We start from the raw sequence: 23825 nt of genomic DNA on the forward strand, positions 1-23825 counted from the left end.
CTGATGAAACCTTTGTGAATGGCAGCAGGAAAATATAATGTAAATACAAATATGTAGTCATCTCAGTCCTCTGCTATAATAGACCTTGTGTGCACGATGGATTTTTCTAGATTGAATTAATTCTGCTTAGTTGATCATTTCAGACATGGAAACAAAGACAAACGACTTTACTATGACACCCAGGATGAACAAATCTCTCTAAACTCCTTAATCTCAGTGTTTCAGGAGCATCTGTTGCTCTCATGCAGGATGACTGAGAGCTTGTTCTTCACTGAAATCTCAATGAAAGCATGTTAAAGCATGTTTAATCTGAGTTTGTGATCGTGATGGTATTAGTGTGTCCTCTGGCCGGAGGTGTGGCTGCAGAAGGAGGTGAAGGTTTCTCTCAGGGTTTAGCGGAGGTTAAGGTCAGTGTTAAGGTCGTTCTGCTAAACTCTCTAGTCAGAGTCAGTGGGACTAAAGCTTTAAACACCTTGAAGAGAAAAGATTTTTTTCTGCATGCATGTATAAACTTTTTTTTTTCTAGTGCTGGTAATAAAGGAATAATTCACTCAAAAATGAAAACAAACCATAACACTTTACAACAAAGTCTCATTTGTTATCATTAGTAAATGCATTAAATAACATGAGCTTGCAGTGAGCAATATATTTCCATGGAATTTTAACTTTTGTTAATAAAATGTAAATAAATAAATACAATTATTTAATAATAATCATAAACACATTATACACATTATCTTAAACCACAGCTATGGCATTCTATGAATATTATAGAAATGCAATATATTTGTCAGAGAGTCACCACAGTCTCCACCAATGACACTCACCAGATCCCAATCCCCTGATTTCTGATCACGCCACCTGTCAGCACTAATCAGCAGCACTATATCTCTGCACTCCTCTCGTTCTCTCACTGTCTGGGGTCTCAAACTTTCCATGTTGACTAACATGACCCACTTAGCCTTTGTCTACTTACCAGTTGCTCCAGTTTTTCTATCCCTGTTCTCCACCGTCTCCACGCTCCACTGTTACCTCCGGATCCCCTGGAAAAGGAAAAAGGACGTTCACACTCAGATAAGCCCCTAGAGACATACCCATAAATAAATCAAATTTCTGTCTTATCTTAACTCACAGCTCTTACATGGTTTTAGAAGACTAACAAACGCTAACAAATGAGATGCTGTAAAGTGTTAACAAAAAACAAATAAATAAAATGTTTTTAATAATAAATACAATCTGTCTTATCAACTCACAGCTGTTATCTGACATACATGAAGGTGAAAGTATTGTGATTTTTTTTTGTCTGAACTATTCCTCTCATCTTTTATCATGTCCAGCAGGTTCCAGTGACTTAAAACAGTGCAAACCTACATTCTTGTTCCTCTTGAATGTGGCCTTGGAGGCAAAGCCAAACTGAATCCTATCTTGTAAATGGAGCCGTTATCTTCATCTCTGTCCTTCAGCGGCTCTATAAAAGCATCCCGAGGCCTCCTCCTCCTCTCCATCTCAGTGGGAGCCAACATGCTGCCGGCCGTCCTGAAGCTCTGCTGTGGAATCACATACCCACATCTACGGAGCATGGCAGGTGCGTGACCCACAGCTTCAGCTCGATGCGAGAGCTTGTGTTTGTATTGTGTTTTATTTATAGTGTCTTTTCATCCTGCAGGTCTGCAACGAGCAGCTCTGGCGGCGTTCGGCCAGGAGGTCGCACATTTGCAGAGCAGAGGACAAATTACCATTCCAGCATGGAGCCCTTTGAGATGGACGGAAAGTGAGTCAGTGTATTCATATTTAACTTCACTTTCCATCCAATACTCCAGCTGAGGTGCACTTCAGTTCAAAATTAGGAGGCAGTAAGATTTTTTAAAATGTAAGCCTAAAAAGTCTCTTCTGCTCACCAAGGCTGCATTTAATTGATCAAAAATATGGAAAAAAATGAAATATTATTATAATTTAAAACAGCTGTTTTCTATGTGAAATCTGTTAAACTGTCATTTATTTCTGTGATCAAAGCTGAATTTTCAGCATCATTACTCCAGTCTTCATCACATCACAGAAATCATTCTAATATACTGATTTACTGCTCAGGAAACATTTCTGATTATTATCAATGTTGAGAACAGTTGTGCCGATGAATATTTTTGTAGAAACCGTGAAACATTTTATTTTTCTAGGTTCACAGATAAATAGAAAGTTCAAAGGATCAGCATTTATTTGAAATATAAATCTTTTGGAACATTATAAATGTCTGTACTGTCTCTTTTGATTAATTGAATGTGTGAAAAAAAATAAGAACTAAACACTGAAAATGATCCAAAAAGCAACTTTAATAATGTAAGAAAATCTGTCACATGATTAATGACACATTTACTTACATCTGATCACTCACATAGAAACACTGCAGAATCTGAAATATTTATACTTGTATATTATTTTAAAGTTTCAAAATCCTATAAGTTGTATGTGAATGTCTTCAGAGACAGAGGCGGCAGAGCAGAGGACGGCTGCATTGGCTGATGAGGACGTGTTTTATCTGAAACAAGGAGAAGCAGCGCTGGAGGAAGCTCTGAAGATCGTGGAGTCTGAGGACGGATGGAAACTGGAGACGGTTGAGGTGATTGTCTGTGAATGTAAAATGTTCTCTTGGTGTGCAGATCTCCAGAATGTGTTCTCACAGGAAATTATGAATGTCTTTTTCCTTCAGAAGAATGGAGATGTGATCTATAGTAAAGTTCTCACCGGCAACAGGAAGGTTTTCCGATTAGAGGCAGAACTGAACGCGTCTCCGGAGGAACTTCACGACATCTTGTTCTTCAAAGTGGAGGAGATGCACGAATGGAACCCCAGCATCAGGCACATCAAAGTAAGACATTCTTATTTCTTATTCTTTATATTATATTTGATTATATTTTCTATTTTATCCATCGAGAATGCATTAAACTAATCAAAAGTGACAGTAAAGATATTTTATAATGTTCCAAATAATTTCAAATAAATGCTGTTCTTTTGAACTTTCTGTTCATCTGTGAATCCTAAAAAATAAAATGTATCACGGTTTTCACAAAAATATTGTGCAGCACAACTTATAATAATCGGAAATGTTTCTTGAGCAGCAAATCAGTATATTATAATGATTTCTGAAGATCATGTGACACTGAATACTGGAGTAATGATGCTGAAAATACAGCTGTGCATCACAGAAATAAATTATATTTTTACCTATATTCCCATAGAAAACTGCTATTTTAAATATGAATAATATTTCAGTTTTTACTGTATTTTTCTATCAATAAATGCAGCCTTGGTGAGCAGAAGAGACCTCTTTCAAAAACATTGTTCTTGTGACACATCTAGCATTTAAGAGAAGCAACTGTAAGAACAGTAGCGTCACGGCTTCAGTTTCCAAAGCAGAGACTGACTGTAGATGTAAATGTAGTGTCAGGAGCTCTGGATTGATGATTTTTGTCTTGTTGAGCAGCTCTCAAGGACACAGCGCTGTTTAATATTCTCTCTTGATAAACCAATAGAGCTAGAAGTGTTCAGATCAGAGGTAGATGAGGTTTCTCTCATCCTCTGTGAGGGTCACACAGCATCTACTTTTAAGACTACTTGTGTTAATAATATAAATAAAATATGAAACATTTGTTTGTGAAAAATGATGTAATACTACTGTAATTCAACTATATTTGGCAAAATTATCATGTTATAAATTTGCTCTATAATTGTTATTCATGCAGCAGTGCTTATTAATATGACAATTATTCATTAGTATTGCATTATGAATAATAAGTAAATACATTTATTCTCCACACCTATGGCTGATAGTAAATGATAAATTGTGATGCAATCAATAAGTCACAGAAAACAGACTGAACCGAGAGAGAAACAGGGCGTTTAATGGAAAAACACACTATATGGTAGAAAAGCCCAAAACTGAAGAACAAATATCTTTTGCAAGCAGCTGCATGTCTGTCTCTTGATAATAAGCTAAACATGCATGATAGAACGGATTGTGTTCATGTGTCCTCTGTGATTAATGCTGTATTCAATCCATAATTACTCTAATTACTAGATGACTGAGTCCGATCTGGACGTTCTACTCCGAGACGTTCTCCGACTCAGAGTTGTGTGTTTCTGTGGCAACACTGTTAATGGCTAAATTAATCTGTGTAATCAATAGACACAACCACAATACAGCAAGTATACAAATACCTTATTAATCGACTTTTAGTGGACATTTGCAAATTAGGACAACTGTTTGCATCTTTTTTGAGTTATGACAACTTTTAATGAAATTATGCCCAAACAAACACATTTCAAACTATAAACGGTTATTTTGTAGCATAAACAAAATGCACTCAACAGCATGAAATCAACAGATAGCTTAACACATGCTAAATGTAACTTATGTAGCATGTAAACTGAATAAATTGGATATCACTAATCACTGGCATTAGTGCATCATTGCTCACAGAGTCATTACAATATTAATAACATTTCAACATGAGAAACTCTTTTAAATGCCAAAGTGAAACATGACAGCATTAAACATGACCTCTACTTTCACTAAAAACACATAAAACAACACTTAATTTTAATATTTGTTCTCCCTCCAGTTCTATGCAAAGCAAGCTGGGAACTAGAAATCAACTGCTCAATTTATAAAGTTAACAAGACATTTGATCAAGTTACTACAACTTAAAGGTAGGGTAGAAAACATTACAGTAGAGCCCATAATATTACAATATTAATTCTGGAACGCGCTGATGACGTATCATGTCTGCGCAAACATGGTGCACAGAGCTATGCAAATGCATATTTGACAGACAGGCACGACAGCCTATCGTAATATTCGGACCGAACATTGTGATTGGAGAAACATTTTATGTTTAAATACACATAAATAAATTTAGACCACTTATCTTAGTGATTACATGGGGATGTGAAGAGACTTTCAACCAGCATAACAAAACATGTTTTTGAACCAAATCTCCTATACTAGAATATTTTTATTTTTAAGAGGGAAACTCGGAAATCTAGCTAGTTGACCCATAGTTGCGATGTTGAACGGGACGTGTCCATTTGAAATTGTAACAAAAGCGTAAATTTCACATCATAATTTTGTTTTGTTTAGATTCTTTCTGCGTTGTTTCCATGAAACTCAAAGTAACTCCTTTATATCGCAGGTGCTGAAACACGTGGGGAGAAACACCATGGTTACGCACGAGGTTTCGGCGGAAACGGCTGGAAACCTGATTGGCCAGCGGGATTTTCTGAGCGTCAGACATTGGTCCAAACGCGAGTCACGTGTTTATCTGGGCGGAGCCGCGACGCTGTTGGAGTCTCTGGGGCCTCAGCCGGGGTTTGTCAGGTAAACACAGCGAAGTGTTCAAAACGCTCATTAAAGTTTCGCGATTCTTCGAGATTTGAGTTGTTTTTTTGAGTGAACATAGACTAATATTTGGCTGTTTGTCGCACAAAACCGTTATATGAATTATGCATACTAGCGCACGAGCCGTATGCACGACTTTTATTGTGCATTTAAGCTTAATAAGTTACAGGTTTGAATGAATGAGAGTGAATAACTGATGACAGTTTTTCAGGTGAATTATTATTTCATATACGGTTTGATTAGAAGTTACTATAAGCTGAGAGTGTTTTCTGATGTTAAAGTGTTTGTGTTCAGAGCTGAAGATGGACCCACCTGCATCCTCCTGCAGCCGCATCAGGACCATCCCGACCGCAGTCGCTTCATCTGGCTGCTCAACATGGACGTCAAGGTACGAAACATGCACATGTATTATCATTTATGGTTTTACTAGTGCTGTCACAATGATTAATCCCATCCAAAATAAAAGTTTGTATTTACATAATATGTGTGTGTGTATAAAAATGCACACACATACATATGCATATTTAAAAAATTGCATGTGTATATATTTATATTATATATAAATATTACATATTTTTCTTAAATATATGCATGCGTGTCCATTAATATGTGCACACATATATTATGTAAACACAAACTTTTATTGTGGATGCAATTTAATCGTTTGACAAACTAATTGTGACCAGCAGATGTTAGATGCTGTAAAAATGATTCTTGAAATATGAAGCTGAAAGTTGAAAATAAAATTTTTTCCCATTTCAGTCTTTCTACATCAAAATTGCATGTTTAATTCACTCCAGTGTTAAAGTCTATGTTTAATTTACTCTGATATTAGAACAGATTTTTGAGTGAAAAATCCTTATGTTTCCAGTGTAGAAGATTCCCGGTGTGTTTCTGCGGTCGTGTGTTGAACATGTCCTTGTGTTTTCAGGGTTGGCTCCCGCAGTCACTGGTGAACAAGGCTCTTCCTCGAGCACAAGCGGACTTCACTAAACACCTGCGACGCCGGCTGGCCGCTCAAAACCCAGAAAACACCAGATGCTGAGAGTCAGACCAACAATGACGGCAGACCACGATATAGGAACACAGACACGCAACATACACCTCAGAGCAACAGTATCAAACTCATCTTATCAGAGTAGAACTACTATGAAATTAATTTGACAATATAAACTGACAATAAAAAATTTTAATTTTTTATATTTGTATTTTTATATTTCTGTTTTAACTTTAATTTTAGTGAAACTATTAGTGTATTAGTAATTTTTAATTAGTGTTTTTTTGTCATTTATTTTTGTATATTTAAATTTTTTTTTTCAGTTTTAGTATAATTTAGTGGTAGTTAAATGAAAAATATTGCCTAATGTTACTAGCTTATATAGGTTTGTTTTAGATCAATTCTGAGCGGTAAAGTCACTTAAATTCAGAATTATTTTTTTTTGCATGAAAGTCTGTTTAATTCTTGCAATTCTGTTTTTGATTGTTCTGCGACTGATCTCACAATTTCCGTTAAAAAAACTCAGCTGGAAGTTATTAAAGATAATAAACTACTCATGAAATTGACTTGACCACATAAAATGACCATAAAAAGTTTTTCACAGCTTCATTGTTTTAGTATCATTTTATTAATATTTAAAAGCAAATTGCACATTTTTATTTTATATTTCTCTATTAGTATTTTTTTTTTTTTACTAATTTTTTGTAATTTAAATTCTTTATAAATGTCTATTTAGTTTATTTTCAGTTAATTTAGTAGAAATGCTGCCTCGGCAAATAGCTGAAATAAGTTTTTTCAAGAATTGTTTTTTTTTTTGGCTAACTATGATAACTCTGATTCGGTATTTTGTGCTTCATATACTTAAACCAATAATGAAAGTTTAAATGAACTGCAGTGAAGGAAACAGGACACATAAGCATACAGGTTTGGGTGAATAATGACCAAATATTTTTTTTTTTGGTGAACCATTCCTTTAACCTTCAGCTGGGAATCATCCAGACGTGTTATCATGCAGACTCACACATCTGCGCTCGCAGTGACAGCACACCGATGGAGATCGTCTGACAGACTCGACGTGATTCACTGTGGTTTCATCACATCAAAAGGACAAATTACATGCTGAAAAGACTCTAAAGAGACAATCTCAAGAGTGAACTTTTATCTCTAATAGTCTCTGAACATCAGCAGAAGAAGGCCTTTAGAGAGCTGAGGACAATGACTCAATTCAGTCGGCTGAAAAGACTTTAGGCATGCCTCAAATCCACAATATAATGAGCTCTGAACCTATAACGCTCCAGGGTCATTTTCTTAGAGCAACTTATAGGAATCGTTCACTGAGAAAAGTACAGAAAGATGCATCATCGACCTTCATGTCATTTAAAAGAAAAAGTTAAAAATGATTAAAACTGCAGATTCTCAGTGGCTGAACAGAATAACAATTTCATTGATATTTGTGTTATGTGTATAAATGATTAATTGAATTCATGAGTGTTTATCTGAGTTCTGCTGCTGGCTGATATTACAGACGCACTTTTAAACACTAAAAATCAATGCAAACAAATCTATATTGAACTTAGGAACAGCTATGAAACAACTGCAGTTGCTGCAGGGATGAATGGAGATTGATTAGTTTCCCTCACATCCGTCTGCATTTTGACTTCATTTCTTTTACAATCCATCTTCCCTCCAGACATCATAACAATCAAAACCAGTTCAGATCTGCTGCTGCAATAAAACCCAGACTTACTAGTACATACCTGCATACTCCATTTTAAAATTGCATCATGATTTCATTAATATTTGTTTTATTAATACATACAAATCAGACGTAATGCCCTGTCAATAAGCATTTTGTCTTTAGTCTTTGGAAACCACAGAATAAAAAAAAAAAATACATAAAAAGGTGTGACTTTTTAACTTGCAATTCTGTCTTTTTTTTCTTCTCAGAATTGAGTTTATATCTTGCAATTATAAAAAGAAAATAATTCAGATTTTACCTTTTTACCTAGCAATTACCTTTTTATTTCATGGCTTTCGTACGAGTCATATTGCTTGCTGATGGGGAATTAGAGAAACAGAAATCTCAGATATTAGTTTTGTGTTTCATGTCATGTATAAAATTATATTCTTACCCTTTATTTTTTAATCCAGTAAAAATAATCTACTCCAGTTAAACCTGACGTTTCCAGAGAATCGGTTTTGAATGCGCAAATAAACAAATAATCTCAAATAAAAACGCCACTTTTCTTTTCCATGTGTATATTTTCATGTATTTCATCATCCTACAACTTAAAAATTTAATAAATATTAACACTTAAACTCTCATTCATGTATATACAAGTACTATACAATACAGAAATTAGGTTAAACCACATGAGAGACGGCAGACCTGACGCTCTCGCACCTTTGAAAACCTGCAACTATTTACAGTATATACAAAACCACCCAGTTCAGAAGCAGATGCAAGCTCAAAAACACAGACAGCAGGTGGTTGTGTTGTTTCACAGGTGAGTGACTGAACATCAGGAGCACCAGGAGGCGGCGAGCACCACGGGAACACTAGCTCTGTAACTCTTCAGTACATCTGTGTGGTTCAGCTTCATTAACATGAGCAAAAAATATGACTCAAATACATTAATGGCTATGAACAAAATAGAATACAGGCCAGTGTTGTTGTATATTATTATTTACGTACTATGACAGTATTTGATAAAATATATACTTTAACATATTTCAAATTAACTTTTAAAGTTCATCTGTTTTATATATATTAGCTTTTCTATATTTTCATTTTTTTTCAATTTTCAAGCTATTTTAGAGTCACTTTTGGTAATTTTAATACTTCGACTTATTTCAGTTTTTTGCCAATTTTGATTAAAGTTCTCCATATTACACACGTATATATATATATATATATATATATATATATATTTTAGTGGTATAAAACAATTAATCTCATCGCATCCGGAATAAAAGTTTTTGTTTACATATATGTATACTGTGTATATTTATTATGTATATATAAATACAAACACATGCATTTATATATTTAAGGAAAATATGTTGTTTACATATTAAATATATTTATATATAATATAAAATATAAGAATATGAATATATAAACGTAAATATTTTCAAAATGTATACTGTATGTGTATTATATTTATATATACATAATAAATATACACAGTACACATACATATATAATGTAAACAAAAACTTTTATTTTGGATGCGATTAATCGTTTAACAGCACTAATATATATATATTTTTATTTTTATTATTAATATATGGCCTAACTATTTATGTTTATTTTTGCAATTGGCATGTGCTGACTGTTTCAAAAATAAATATCTCAAAAAAAGTTTTGCATTCTTAATCTAATTTTGTGTAAAAATGTCTGAATTTCTGGAAGGCAGGTCAAATAATGAGTTTAACACAAATTAAAATCCCAGTAAAGCTCAAGTCAAGTGTATTGTGGGACTCCGTATTCCACACTAATTAATCACAGGTTTCTGTAATTAATCACTTCAAACAGCAAAAGGATTTAATTAAACTAGTATGTCAGTTATTTTGAACTGCAGTTATTTTTCTCAGGTCATCGGGGGATTTTGAAAGCGATCACAAAACTACATCAGAGTTACAAAGCAAGCGTACGCAGCTAGCCTCAAAATAACACAGCTACGATCTACACGAGCGAATAATGAACGCTAGTAGTCCTGAAGACACAAAACCGCACGGATTGAGCCGGAAGCATTTCAGTAACAGCACCTTCATGGTTTCTCCCGTTTCCACACACGGAGCAGAGGATTGTGGGAAGAGCAGCGGACTGTGGGTGCCTTCGGTTCGTTCTGAGGTAACCAGTAGCTGCTGTGTGATTGGTTAGTGAGTGATCATGTGACCGGTGAGTCCCTGGTTCCGTGGGTCGTGGCGAGCGAGTCCGCAGTGGTGTTCTGGATCTGGAGTGTGTCTGGAGGTAGAGTCGAGGTGACAGACTCTGGAGAGGAAGTGCTCTCCTCTGCTTTAGGGCTGGAGGAAGTGGGCCGAGGTCGCCTGCTAGCTGCTTTAGTGGTGTGGAGGAGCGGAGCCGCTGTAGACGGAGATACAGACGTCTGCGTCTGAGTTGGATCGGGACTCGTTTGAGGGAGAGGAGGGAAGGTGAAATCTGGAAGCCATGAGAAGGGAGGATGAACGTCTGGAGAAACCGTACTGAAACCCAGCCTCCTGTTACAGGACTCGCAGCAGAGCTTCTGATACCCCGGGATGGAGCAGTAGCGCGCCAGAACCTCCATCTGACAGAAGATAGACTTATCACCCAGACACGGCTCGTCTGCAGGAGAGACGGGAATCAATTATCAATGATAGAAGACGTTGTTGACATTGTTATAAAATATACTAGAATGTATAATAAATTACATATATTCATTATATTTTGATGAGTGTTCATTCATTTAAATATATAGTAATTCATAAAAAATAAAAATAATACAATTTAATAATTTTAAATTTAACAGGAATAAAAAAAATATATATATACTGTATATATATAAACTGCAATTATATTATTTATTTAAGTTAAATCATCAGTATTGTTTGGCTTACAATATATATATATATAAACATATGACTTACTAATACTTTTATTCAACAATGCATTAAATGGACAGTGACAGTAAAGACATTTATAATGTTACAAAATATTTATATTTCAAATAAATGCTGTTCTTTTCTATTAATCTGTGATTCCTGAAAAATTAAATGTATCACGGTTTCCACAAAAATATTGTGCAGCACAACTGTTTTCAACATTAATAATAATCAGAAATGTTTCTTGAGTAAATCAGTATATTATAATGATTTCTGAAGATCATGTGACACTGAAGACTGGAGTAATGATGCTGAAAATACAGCTGCAGATCACAGAAATAAATTATATTTTACTATAATATTTCACAGTTGTTCACTATATTTTTGAATAAATAAATGCAGCATTAGTGAGAACAAGAGAGGCGGATCACATAAGAGAACTGACAGAAGCGGATCACTGATCAATAATCCATCAGCGTCTGTATTGACGAGTCACTTACTAGAGACTTTATCCAGAGTGTTTCCCGGTGCTTTCTCCTCCTCAGTAGTCAAATTCTCCAGTAAATCTCTAGTGGGACTGGGTAAAGACGGCTCTCCTGGAAGAAAACAACACAAAAGCACATTTCCTGTCAGACAGGAAGTCACTGCAGTGTCAGAGATCCAGTGTTGGGAAGGTTACTTTGGAAATGTAATAGGTTACAGATTACAAGTTACCCTTGTCTAAAATGTAATGTAAGTGGTGTAACTATTTCAATTACTTTATTGATGTAACTGATTACTTTTTGATTACTTTTCAAAATTTCTAACTGTTAATCATTTTCAAATGTATAATTTCATATAAAAATCCATCATTTGAATTAAGATTATAATAATTTAATTTTAAAGCACAGCCACCGCAAAATCAGACTTTAGCACCTATTTTTACTTGGAGATTGTTCTGAGGTTAAATACAAATTTAAAACCATAACAATATATAGTTTAGCAAATATGATACTGTTTTTGAAATCAAACTGGAAACACTGGCCTTTAACAGTGCCTTGGAAAAACAGTTCATCTTAAATAATACATAAGCCCAAATAGGGAATAAAACAAATCAAATAAGTGTCCTAAACGCCTGAAACATTGGTGTCTCATATTATAGAGCAGTCAATGCAATTTATGAAAGAAGTAAATTACTGTAAATGTGTGTGTGTGAAAAAATTCAGATGTAATATTTTTTCTAAGTAACTATGACTGATTACAATTACATTTATTTTGTAATTAAATTATGTAATTTAGTTAGTTACTTCCTAACACTGCAGATAGACTAGTTTGAAAACATCTGAATTTATGTATGCCGCTTAAAACCCAAAAAGCTTTGGTAACACTTTATTTTGATAGTCAACTTCAGACATTCTGCTAACAATAAGAAACTTTGCAACTAGCAGTCATTAGAAAATTTTGTAGACTGTCTGCTTAATATCTTCTAACACTTTATTTTGATGGGTCCACAACATACACCATACTGACTATGAGAATCTTAGTATTTGTCAACTTATTCTACTAACCCTAAACCTAACCTAACAGTCTACTCTGAGAGTTAGTAGACATGTAGCTGCAAATTAATGATAATTAGTTGACATGTAGTTGCAAAGTTACTTATAGTTAATATAATGTCTAAAGTGGACTGTCAAAATAAAGTGTAACCAAAGCTTTTGCTTGAATTACTAAAATTACTGTGTAAATAAATATAAAATTAGCCAATAGCATGTGAATTTCTGCACAAACAAACATTTAAATTAATTCTGTCAAGCCGTCAAACTACAAAAGGGGAAAACAAGGTGAATGGCTCTTTTTGTCCTGGTGTTTTTATTTCACCTGTGCAGGGAGAAAGCTTGCAGACGGACACAGACTCGGGTTTGTCTGCGTCACACTGTCCCGAGCTGCCTTCAGACGGCATGCAGATGACCTGCCGCTGCTGGACCCCTTCACCGCAGCTCACCGAACACTACAGGAAACACATCACATTCAGACAGGAAGCACCTACAGATCAGGCGGAGGTCTGGGTGTGAACTTGTGTTTTACTGTCACATTCATGATCACATCAAACTCACAGTGAGCCGATATTAATCAAACTCGCAGTGAACCGATATTAATCAAACTCGCAGTGAACCGATATTAATCAAACTCGCTGTGAAAAGATATTAATCAAACTCGCAGTGATATTAAATCAAACTCGCAGTGAACCGATATTAATCAAACCCGCAGTGAACCGACATTAATCAAACCTGCAGTGAACCGATATTAATCAAACCTGCAGTGAACCGATATTAATCAAACCTGCAGTGAACCGATATTAATCAAACTCGCAGTGAACCGATATTAATCAAACTCGCAGTGAACCGATATTAATCAAACTCGCAGTGAGCCGATATTAATCAAACTCGCAGTGAGCCGATATTAATCAAACTCGCAGTGAGCCGATATTAATCAAACCTGCAGTGAACCGATATTAATCAAACCTGCAGTGAACCGATATTAATCAAACCTGCAGTGAACCGATATTAATCAAACTCGCAGTGAACCGATATTAATCAAACTCGCAGTGAGCCGATATTAATCAAACTCGCAGTGAGCCGATATTAATCAAACTCGCAGTGAGCCGATATTAATCAAACTCGCAGTGAGCCGATATTAATCAAACTCACAGAGAACCAATATTACCACTTTAAAATTAACTTTGCATTTAGAAACACAACTTTAGTTATTTTATTTTTATAAAATAATTTTATAATTTTTTATAAATTTTATAAATATTTTTATAAAATATTTAACAATAAAAATAATTTCTGTTTAATGTATTAAAATGAGTGCTGTCAAACGATTAATCGCATCCAAAATAAAAGTTTTTGCTTACATAATATATGTGTGTGCATTGTGTATATTTATTATGTATTTATAAATACATACACATGCATGCATATAATTAAGAAAAATATGTTATGTTTATTATATTAAATAAATTTGTATGTGATATAAATTATATGAATATAAATATGTGCTGTGTGTGTGTGTGTATATATATATATATATAATAAATATACACAACACACACACACACATATATTATGTAAACAAAAACCTTTATTTTGGATGCGATTAATTGCGATTTGACAGCACTAATTAAAATGTATTACAAAATGATTATAAACATAAATGAAACTTTACAATTACAAATCTTGCAAATTATTTAACTTAAATCAGTAGTGTACATGTATGTATATTTAATATTTTAATTCTTAAAAATAATAACAATACTAAAAAATAGAAACAAAAAAAAGACATAACTCACAGGTAAAAATGTCGAACTCACAGGAGACGGATAATAAGAAATATTACCACTTAAAAGTTATCTTTGCATTTGGAAACATACACGTTGTTATTCAAACTTTATTTAACAATAAAATACTAATTTAACAATAATTTTAACATTTTATTTAACAATAAAATAGACTAAAATTAAAATAATTGGAATTGAATCTTTTAAAAATGTATTACAAAATGATTACATTAAAAAAATTATACTTTTCAATTATAAATCTTAAATGCTAATTATTTATTTAAATCAGTAGTGTATTTATATATGTATTTATTTAATATTTGTAGCACCTAAAAAATAACAATACCAGAAATTAAACTAAAAATTAAACATTTCTAGAAAATAATACTAAAGTATACTACTAAAATTTAGAAATGAAACATTACATATACTAATAGATGTAATTTATTAAATTTATTTTATTGTGTTTTCATTATTCCTATTTTATGGTTCTATTTTAATATTATTTAAATGTATTTACCGAATTAACTTAAATATTTAATTTATATTTCTGTTAAGTAATTATCAACTAAATTATTCTCAGTGTCTCCTTATCTCTTATATGTAGTGTGTGTGTGTGTGTGTGTGTGTCTGTGTCTGTGTGTGTGTGTGTGTGTGTGTGTGTGTGATGGCTTGTCAGATTAAGCGTTCATCCTCTGCCGTGTTGAGTGTCGTTACTGTCAGTGTTTTGACAGGAAATCTTTCATTGGTTTGCTTTGACTAATGAACTCTCATCCTCCTGTCCTGAAACTCTAAACATGATGTCATTTCCCTCACACTGCAGTTTTGCAACGCCACAAGAAAAAATCATGGATTTCAAGCGTGAAAACGAAAGACACAAAACTAGTCTAAACTCCATTGTGCTGCAGTTTCCACACCATTAAGCTTCACAACCACGTCTGCAGACCCAGATTAAGATGAGCTCCAAAATATACAGCGTTTACAACAGAAACACTCATTCAGTCCAGCACAAAGATGACCATTTCTCCCAGCTCTGTCAATTTTTCATGAATGAGCTCGTCTGAATAAATTTCATTGTTTGGGATCTCTCGCGCTCTCTCTCTCTCTCACACACACACACACACACACAAAACACACAACACACACCATTTCATAGACTTCCACTGTTTTCAAATACTGTATATCTAGTTATAAGTACTATAACCTAACAAACACACTAACCCTAAAAGAAAACTTTCTACATTGTTGCAAAAAAATAAAATAAAATAAAAACACTGAAAACAAAACAAACACTAAAGAAATAAGGATATTCCCCACGTTTTCAGGAATTTTTATTTTTCAGATTATTTCTGGGTACAAATATGTCCCCAGAATAAAGTTAAATAGGGAAATCATGAAATTAATATATTTCAATTTAATATTATTGTTTAATTAATATGATTAATTATTAATATTATTTTGAATTAATATTTAAAATATTAATATAAAATTCCAAATTCAGATTGCACTGCAAAAATTGATGTTTTTCTTAGTATTTCATCATTTTTCGGCACAAAAATCTAAACATTATTAACTCAAAATACATTTACTTGAGATGCAAATCATGCAAGTCTTGTTTTCTGAGAAACTGATTAAAATTCAAATATCTGCCAAAGGGGTCAGAAAAATCTATTTAATTACCAGGGAAAACAAGCTGGCAGATATTTGTTCTTGTTCTTAGCATGAACTAATTTGGAAAAAATATGATTTGCATCAAGTAAATGTATCTTAATCTAAGAATGTACTGAGAAAAGGAAAACGAAGGAATAAAAAATAGACTGATATTTAACATTTAATTAACAATTAAATGATTGATTAAACTATATTAAAAACAATGGTTATAAATTGAACTTATGAATTATAAATATTAAATTCAAAAAGTCAATAACATATTTGGAATGTATTATTTGTATTACATAACTTTAAACATAACAATACTAGAAATTGAACTGCTAGTATAATACAAGAACGTATACTACTAGACATTAGAAACTAAACCAAATTAAAACAATCATTACATAAATAGATGCAATTAATAAATAACCAAACAGAATTATATGATGCATATGCAAGTATATTTATATAAATATAATTTATGAATATTTAGATATTTAAACTAGAAAACAAAAAATACTAAGGAAGAAAATCAGTTTGTGTTTAAAGCTGTTAAATACTTATAAACAAACACTTGTGATGCATGTTCTACATTAATGTAAACAAATGAAAATAATAAACGAAATATGTTCACACTGAATTTTTTTTAAAATTAATGAATGCAACTATTTATTGTTGTCTTTTACTACATTGTTGCTGCCGTTTAATATTAAAAGCATTACAGTGATTTTTACATCAATTAAAGGGGTTTTACGCACCAAACATGACTTGCCCAGAAACCCTGTGAACAAAGCCTCACCTGTGACCAGGCTCCGGTCCTCCAGTGGGCCGGGCAAGCGCTGGTGTTACAGGCTCTGCGGGTCTCGGGACGCTCCTCGCTGCAGTATTTGGTGTGAACGGATCTGTTGGTGCCGTTCTGGAGTGGCTGCATGCACTGGACCACACGAGACTGATATCCCAGCTTCCCGCAGGATTTACTGCACGGACCCCACTCCTCCACCACCCACCTGCACACATACGCACACCTCGGTTAGGCTTCATTCAGGTCTCAGGTAGGCATATGACGGTGTCAAATTTTCATGTTGCGATTAATTGCTAATGCTTTTATCGCGGTATACAGTATTATCACGATATTGAAATTTAATTGCAAAAAAGTATTGCCATAATACAGTATAACAGGTTCGATAACTTTTGAAATAAATTAAAGCAACACACAAAAAAATGTATACAGTAAAAAAAAAATCCCACAGGTTGAACTGCAGAAGAATTATAAAGACCAATAGGTATCACTTAAGATCACAATTCACAATAATTTTGACATTCACATTAATAATGAGCAATAGCTACATTTGCTACAGAAGTTATTATTGTTTGTTAAAGAATACAACGGTTAGTTCATTTTAGCTCGAGTTCATTAAATAACGGTTATGATTTTCACTAGTGCTGTCAAACGATTAATCACATCCAAAATATTTGTTTGCATAATATATGAGTGTGTGCTATGTATAGGATATACAGTTATGGCCAAAAATATTGGCACCCTTGGTAAATATCAATTATGATCATTATTTCATAATGATATTTCCCCCCATTTTAAATTCTTATTATCCAACGAAAATTTGAATTGTCCAAATTCAAATTTGTGTGATTTTTTTAAATAAAAGATCAAAAGGATTAACGATGCAGATTCATTTTCACAGCCTTCTTTGGTCATATTTACCAAGGGTGCCGATATTTTTGGCGATGACTGAAAAATACAAACAGATATATAACAGAAATATTTTATGTTTATACATATTTATATATAATATTAAATGTAATCATATAAATACATAAATGTATATGCATGTAAATATCTTCGAAATATATACCTGATGTGTGTGTATTTATATATACATAATAAATAAACACAGTACACATACATATTTTATGAAAATAAAAACTTTAATTTTGCGATTAATGGCGATTAATCGTTTGACAGCACTAATTGTCTATATTATACATTGTTTTGTCTATTATATATATTGTGTTTTTGCTGCTTTATACTTTGCCTATTTGTATATTATTCTTTTATTATCTGTGTCCTGTTGCTGTCTCTCTGTTGCACTGTGGAGGTTCTGTCACTACAACAAACTCCTCGTATGAGTAAACATACCTGGCCAATAAAGCTCATTCTGAACATGTTATTATATACTGAAATTACCTAAGATTAATGAATGTCAAGAAGAATTTTTTGTTGGCAGTTTATGTTAACTAATGAATTAACTAATGTTAAGGAGCCTCAATGTAAAGTGTGACTGAACAATAAACATTTCCAAACAATATCTAGGGTATGTGGTTGTCCAGATTAAAATGTGAAAAAGTTTGAAAATAAATAGTATTTATGTAGGCTATTCAGTGCTGTGATGAACACCAGAATGGCTATTTAAATCATTTAAATACTTTTCAGAAAGTAGCACAGCTGCTTTGTTTCCAGGCTAACAGCTGCATTTCTGCTGTTCAGCGCCATCTGCTGTCAGAGAGTGAATGTGCGCTTTCATTCAGGGCGTCTCCTTCACTCATTCCCCCATGTGCTTCTCATCCGTGCTTGTTTACATCAGATGAGATTTGACTGTGACCAGCTGATGAGAAAAGTATTCTTAAAATGCATTAATTTGTAATAAATAATTAGGTAACACTTTCTATGAAGCCCGTATTTATAATCCATTATATAAGGGTATTCTTAAGGCATTATAATGAATGCATAATGCATTATTAAAAAAAAAAAACTTATAATGTATTATAAATACGGGCTTCATAGAAAGTGTCACCAATAATTATTTACGGTCTCTTGAAGTGCCCACGATAACAATATTGCGCATGTTCATTATTGTGATATATGGCATTACCGAAAACTGGTCTCAGGTGACTCTTAATGCTGGTGCGGGACTCACGTGGGCTGGCTGCAGCTGTTGGTGTTGCAGCGTTTCCGGATGGGTTTGGGCTTTTTACTGATCTCGCAGAAGTTCCTGTGAACCAAACGCCCGTCGCTCTTCCTCCGACAGCCGTATTTAGTGTACTGGACACCTGAGGAACATTGCATTAGTACTTACAAAGTGCATTTATACACTATTGGTCAAATGTTTGGAATACTTATGATTTTTTATGTTTTTGAAAGAAGTATCTTTTGCTCACCCAGATGCATTTATTTGATCAAAAATACAGTAAAAATGATGGAAGCTTGTTTCCGCCATGGAATAAAAATGGTAATTGTGACTTTCTGACTTTTTACTTGCAATTGCAAGTTTAAATCACAAAGTTAGGACATTTTTCTCATAATTGTGAGTTTACAACTAAGTTTCGACTTTTTAATCGCAATTGCGAGTTTAGTTTAGTTTAGTTTAATTTTATTGCTTATCACAGAGCGGAAATTTGTCTTTGACACTGGTGACATAAATACAACCACATTAATATTTAAAAGCACAGCACACATTAATAACAAACAAAATCACACAAATTTAAACAATTACAAAAAAAACATCTCAAAGTTAGGACACTTTTCTCACAATTGCGTGTTTAGATCTTGAAGTGCTCACTTTTCTTTTCAATTGTTCCTTTTTCCTCTGCGGAATAAAAAATAGTGCAACTTTTTTCTCATAATTGAAAATACAGCTTTGCATCACAGCAATAAATTACATTTTAAAATCTGTTCAAATAGAAAACAGTTGTTTTACTAATATTTCATATTATTACTGTTTTTACTGTATTTTTAATCAAATAAATGCAGCCTCGGTAAGCATAAGAAACGTCTTTCAAAAACTTGAAAAAAATAGTTTTTAATTATTCCGAGGTTTTGCATTAAATCTGAGATGGTGTTGAATGGCACACCTCCGCCGCAGGGTTTGGAGCACTGCGACCAGCTCTTCAGTGCCCACTCGTACGTGTCCAGTTCGGCCAGCAGCACGTTGTTGTTGGTGATGACCGGCAGAAGATCTTCATGAATGATGTATTTGTAGCTCAGACTGATCTTGGTGTCCTCGGCCTGCGGGACGACCTGTTCAGAGCGACAAACTCAAACTCAACACCTGCAGCATCGACTCATCAGCGTTACGCCGCTCTTACCAGCACCACGATGCCTTCGTGCAGCGGCCCGCCGGTCTTCAGCGATTCTTTGCTGTTTGCCATCGAATATTCCCACTCCAGGCCGTTCTCAATAAAAGTCTTGGACGTGATTTCTTCTCCCTTGGCGTTCAAGATGAAACTGCCAGTGACCTGATTTTTAACGGCTGAGGAACACACGCACGGACAGAAGAGAAAGAAACATCTTTAGAGGAAAAATATGGGTTCAAAACTCTATTAACAGCATCTGTTTATTACCAGAGGAAATCATTTTAACAGAAAGGGCTGAAGATGAAACATTGTGCAGTATTTACTAGTTTTTAAAAACAACAGGCATTATTCAGTAATAAATGTTTCTATAGGATGCAACATTACATCATATCTGTTTTAAATGTTTAATTAAATTTTATGTAAAATATTATACTACTTATAATATTTTGTGTTTTATGATACTGCTACAGTTTTTTATATTTTTTATATTTATATATTTTTTATTTTAATTAATTTAAAGTTTTAGTCATTTTGTTGTCATTTTTGTTTTTTATATATTATTCTGTTTTTAAAAATATTACTGTTTAGTCATTTGTTGATATTTCATTTTCAGTAATTTTCTGATACTGTGCAGTTTTTAAAAACAGCAGGCATTAATGAATCATAAACGCTTCAAACTGTAGTATGCTACATTATATCATATCATTTATCTTCTATTTTAAATGCTTAATTCAATTTTGTGTAAAAAATATCCTTATTATCCAATATTAGTTATATCTTATATTAGTTTTTGTTAATATTTTTACTTTTTAATTTCTAGTTCAAGTTTTAGTAATTTTTAGTAATGTTTTTTTTTTTTTTTATACTTTTATTTTGTTTCAAGTAATTTTTATTTCAGTATTAGTAATTTAGTACTTCAATTTACACTGATGTTATTTCAGGAAGTTGTTAATGTAACATTTCTAAATTTTATTTATTTTTATTTATTCTAATATGCATATTTTGTTATTCAGTTTTATTTTCAATTTCACTTAATTTATTCATAAACCACTTTTCAAAGTGCATTAATGAAATGTATTAATGAAAAAGTAAAAAAGTTAACAGCACTGCTATATACCATACTATAAGTCTATATACTACAAAGTACACAAATAGTACCAGTAGTCTGCTATTCTGAACACTGTTGTAATTGTATTGTAATTTACTGTTGTAAATTAAAACTCTTTGTACTTGTAGCAGAACATGAGCTCAGGGATTCAAGTCAAAGAAAAGAAAGAAATACAAACATAAGCATTAGAACAAACTGCTTAATCCAAGCTGGGAGATGCTGGGGAATCTAAAATGGCACACAAAGCATGATGGGAAGGCAGTAATTGGTCTCAATAGGATGCATGGCTGCCCTGGGTTTGTGCCGCTGGAGAAAAGCATTGATTCCTACTGAAAGATGCACAGGTACAAACTCACCAATTACATGAGGAGACGTTTCATTCTCCTCGATCACAATGTGCCGAGCGCCAGCAGGAATATCAAACATCTTCAGCAAACCTAACAGACAGAGCGAGAGCTCAAGACATCACGTTTGACAATAAACAGCACAATATTTCACTCAGATTTCATGCAAAAATTATAAACTGTATTTTGCATAAAGCAAATGAGGCCTATTTAGCACTAATGAAGGCATTTGCATAATAATAAAACACCTTTTTCACACAAATACTGTGCCAAAAAAAAAAAATCAATCTCATTATTCTGATTTTAAAGTGAAATTGCTTTTGTGAGATTCATCCAAACATGAAAATATGAAGATGCTGTAGAGATTCAGAGTTCGACAAGAAACAATTTGATAGATGAACCTCACGGAGAAAAGGTCCTGCGTATTTCATCACAAAATCATAAATCATTTTTTCACATAAAGGAAATGAGGCCTATTTCAGCACTAAAGATTTCATCTTTCCCAAAATAAATCACATTTTACCACAAACATTTTCATAACTTTTGACAAAAAAACTAAACAAAAAACAAACAAAAACACATTATTTGGATGATTTTGGAGTAAAATATGAACTAGACTTGTTTTACATTTTTTTCTCTTTTTTATTTATTTTTTTAAATAAAGTTAATTATTTAAATACATTATTAATATAATTATTTCAGTTTTTGTAATTTTAGCATTACGTTTAAACTAATTTTATTTCAGTTAGTTGTCAAGGTAGCATTTCTCATTTTCAAACATTAAAACTTATACTTTATTTTTTTTTAGTTTTATCAAAAATGCTTTTTAATAATTTTGTAAACATATTTTACTTCAGTTAGATACCATGACAACATTTAAATTTTTATTTAGTTGAATTTTTACGTAGTATTTATATTATTTTATTTATTTTTATCTAAATTTCATTTCATTTATTGATTTATAAAGAACATTTCACACTATACAGTATTAAAGAAATGTATTAATGAATTAATGAAAATGTTTTAATAGTTATACTATACCTACTACACTATAAACTCTATATACTACAAAGTGCACAAATTGTAGGATTATTGTAGTAAAATAAACTCTTTGTACTTCACGTTTTCTCTCAGCAGGAGCTGAACATGAGCTCAGAGATTCAAAACCAAAAGAGAAAGGACTTGTGTTTGTCCCGAGGCGTGTGTTTTTTAGGCCAAAGAGTAAGCACTACTGTTGTAAATAATGAAATGTGGTTTGGTCAGGCTCGTCTGAAAGCGTTTGCTCTCTGTGTGAGTCTGTACCTGTCTTCTTCGGGGTTTTGGTGAGAGTGAGTTTGACGGTTCGGCAGTGTGAATTGTCTCCCTCACAGACGCCGCATTTATCCTCCTGTTTGTACGATCCCACCTCCTTATCGCAGCCGACGTGCTGATCAGAAGAGACAGACAGCTTAATGCTTAAACAGGTCAGACACCCTGAAGAGAAGGCGTTCTCAATCAATAGAGTGTCTCTGAGGCTAGTTTGTGTTTGTATCACTGCGACTACATTTATTTGTAAAGCTCGTTTCGACAAACTTATTCAAAAAACATTCACAGGCTTGTTGCAGTCAAATATTCAACAAGTTTTGAAACTGAAACTTTCAAAAGTTTAGGGTCGGTATGATTTTTTACGACACTTTAATTCAGCAAGAAGGCATTAAATTGCTCAAAAGTGACAATTGATAATACTACAAAAGATTTCTATTTGAAATAAATGCTTTTCAACTTTCTATTCATCTGTGAATCCTGAAAAATAGTATGTATCACAGTTTCCACAAAAATATTGTTTTCAACATTGATAATAATCAGAAATGTTCCTTGAGCAGCAAATCAGTATATTAGGTTACACTTTACTAATTCTCATTTATTTGCATATGTGTGCCTATTTAAGGTCCTTGCACACTGAGTCAGAAATTTTTGTATGTGTTTTTTCGGGGGTTTTTTGTATTCGTCACTCTGTCAAAATGCTTGCTACGGATGCTAAAACACAGAAAATCCAACCTGGTCCAATTTTTTTATGACAGACGGACGAACGTTTCGGAGGCAGAGTGTAAACATGACTGACACAACATGAGGTCGTATTTATTTTTTAACATGCGAACATTTCGTACGAGTATTTTGGACTTAAGATCTTAACTCTCAGAGTAGACTGTTAGGGTAGGTTTAGGGTTAGTAGAATAACTTGACATATACTTGCAAAGTTTCTATTAGTCAGTATGTTGTATGTTGTGGACCCATCAAAATAAAGTGTTAGAAGATATTAAGCAGACAGTCTACTAATACTCTAATGACTGCTAGCT

The 23825-nt window shown here is 33.2% G+C and overlaps 2 protein-coding genes across 2 annotated transcripts in view; one reads left to right on the top strand and one right to left on the bottom strand.

The window, feature by feature from the left end:
* Window positions 1–1504: 1504 nt before the first annotated feature.
* On the top strand, window positions 1505–8266 carry LOC306857577 (steroidogenic acute regulatory protein, mitochondrial-like). Its single transcript, XM_079397582.1, has 7 exons — window positions 1505–1585; window positions 1667–1771; window positions 2478–2614; window positions 2705–2863; window positions 5187–5371; window positions 5687–5780; window positions 6324–8266. The coding sequence occupies exons 1-7, from the start codon at window positions 1522–1524 to the stop codon at window positions 6435–6437; spliced, it is 858 nt and encodes a 285-aa protein (XP_079253708.1). The 5' UTR covers window positions 1505–1521; the 3' UTR covers window positions 6438–8266.
* Window positions 8267–10282: 2016 nt separating this feature from the next.
* LOC306857495 (A disintegrin and metalloproteinase with thrombospondin motifs 14-like) overlaps window positions 10283–23825 on the bottom strand; it is a gene marked incomplete at both ends in the record, with an annotated part of 61917 nt that continues 48374 nt past the window's right edge. Inside the window, 9 exons of the mRNA XM_079397473.1 lie at window positions 10283–10719; window positions 11477–11572; window positions 12834–12963; window positions 16748–16955; window positions 18882–19014; window positions 19816–19981; window positions 20050–20213; window positions 21502–21582; window positions 22792–22915. Of these exons, the coding sequence (XP_079253599.1) occupies window positions 10283–10719; window positions 11477–11572; window positions 12834–12963; window positions 16748–16955; window positions 18882–19014; window positions 19816–19981; window positions 20050–20213; window positions 21502–21582; window positions 22792–22915 (1539 nt within the window). The remainder of the gene's footprint in view (window positions 10720–11476; window positions 11573–12833; window positions 12964–16747; window positions 16956–18881; window positions 19015–19815; window positions 19982–20049; window positions 20214–21501; window positions 21583–22791; window positions 22916–23825) is intronic.

This window comes from Barbus barbus (genome assembly GCF_936440315.1).
Source record: "Barbus barbus genome assembly, chromosome: 38".
Classification (NCBI taxonomy): Eukaryota; Metazoa; Chordata; class Actinopteri; order Cypriniformes; family Cyprinidae; genus Barbus; species Barbus barbus.

Bases quoted from the DNA above. Each gene is read 5' to 3' on its own strand.
- LOC306857577 (XM_079397582.1), top strand. From the start codon at position 1,522: ATGCTGCCGGCCGTCCTGAAGCTCTGCTGTGGAATCACATACCCACAT. The intron at 2,864-5,186 runs GTAAGACATTCT...TTTATATCGCAG, and splicing joins CCAGCATCAGGCACATCAAA to GTGCTGAAACACGTGGGGAG. The intron at 5,372-5,686 runs GTAAACACAGCG...GTTTGTGTTCAG, and splicing joins CCTCAGCCGGGGTTTGTCAG to AGCTGAAGATGGACCCACCT.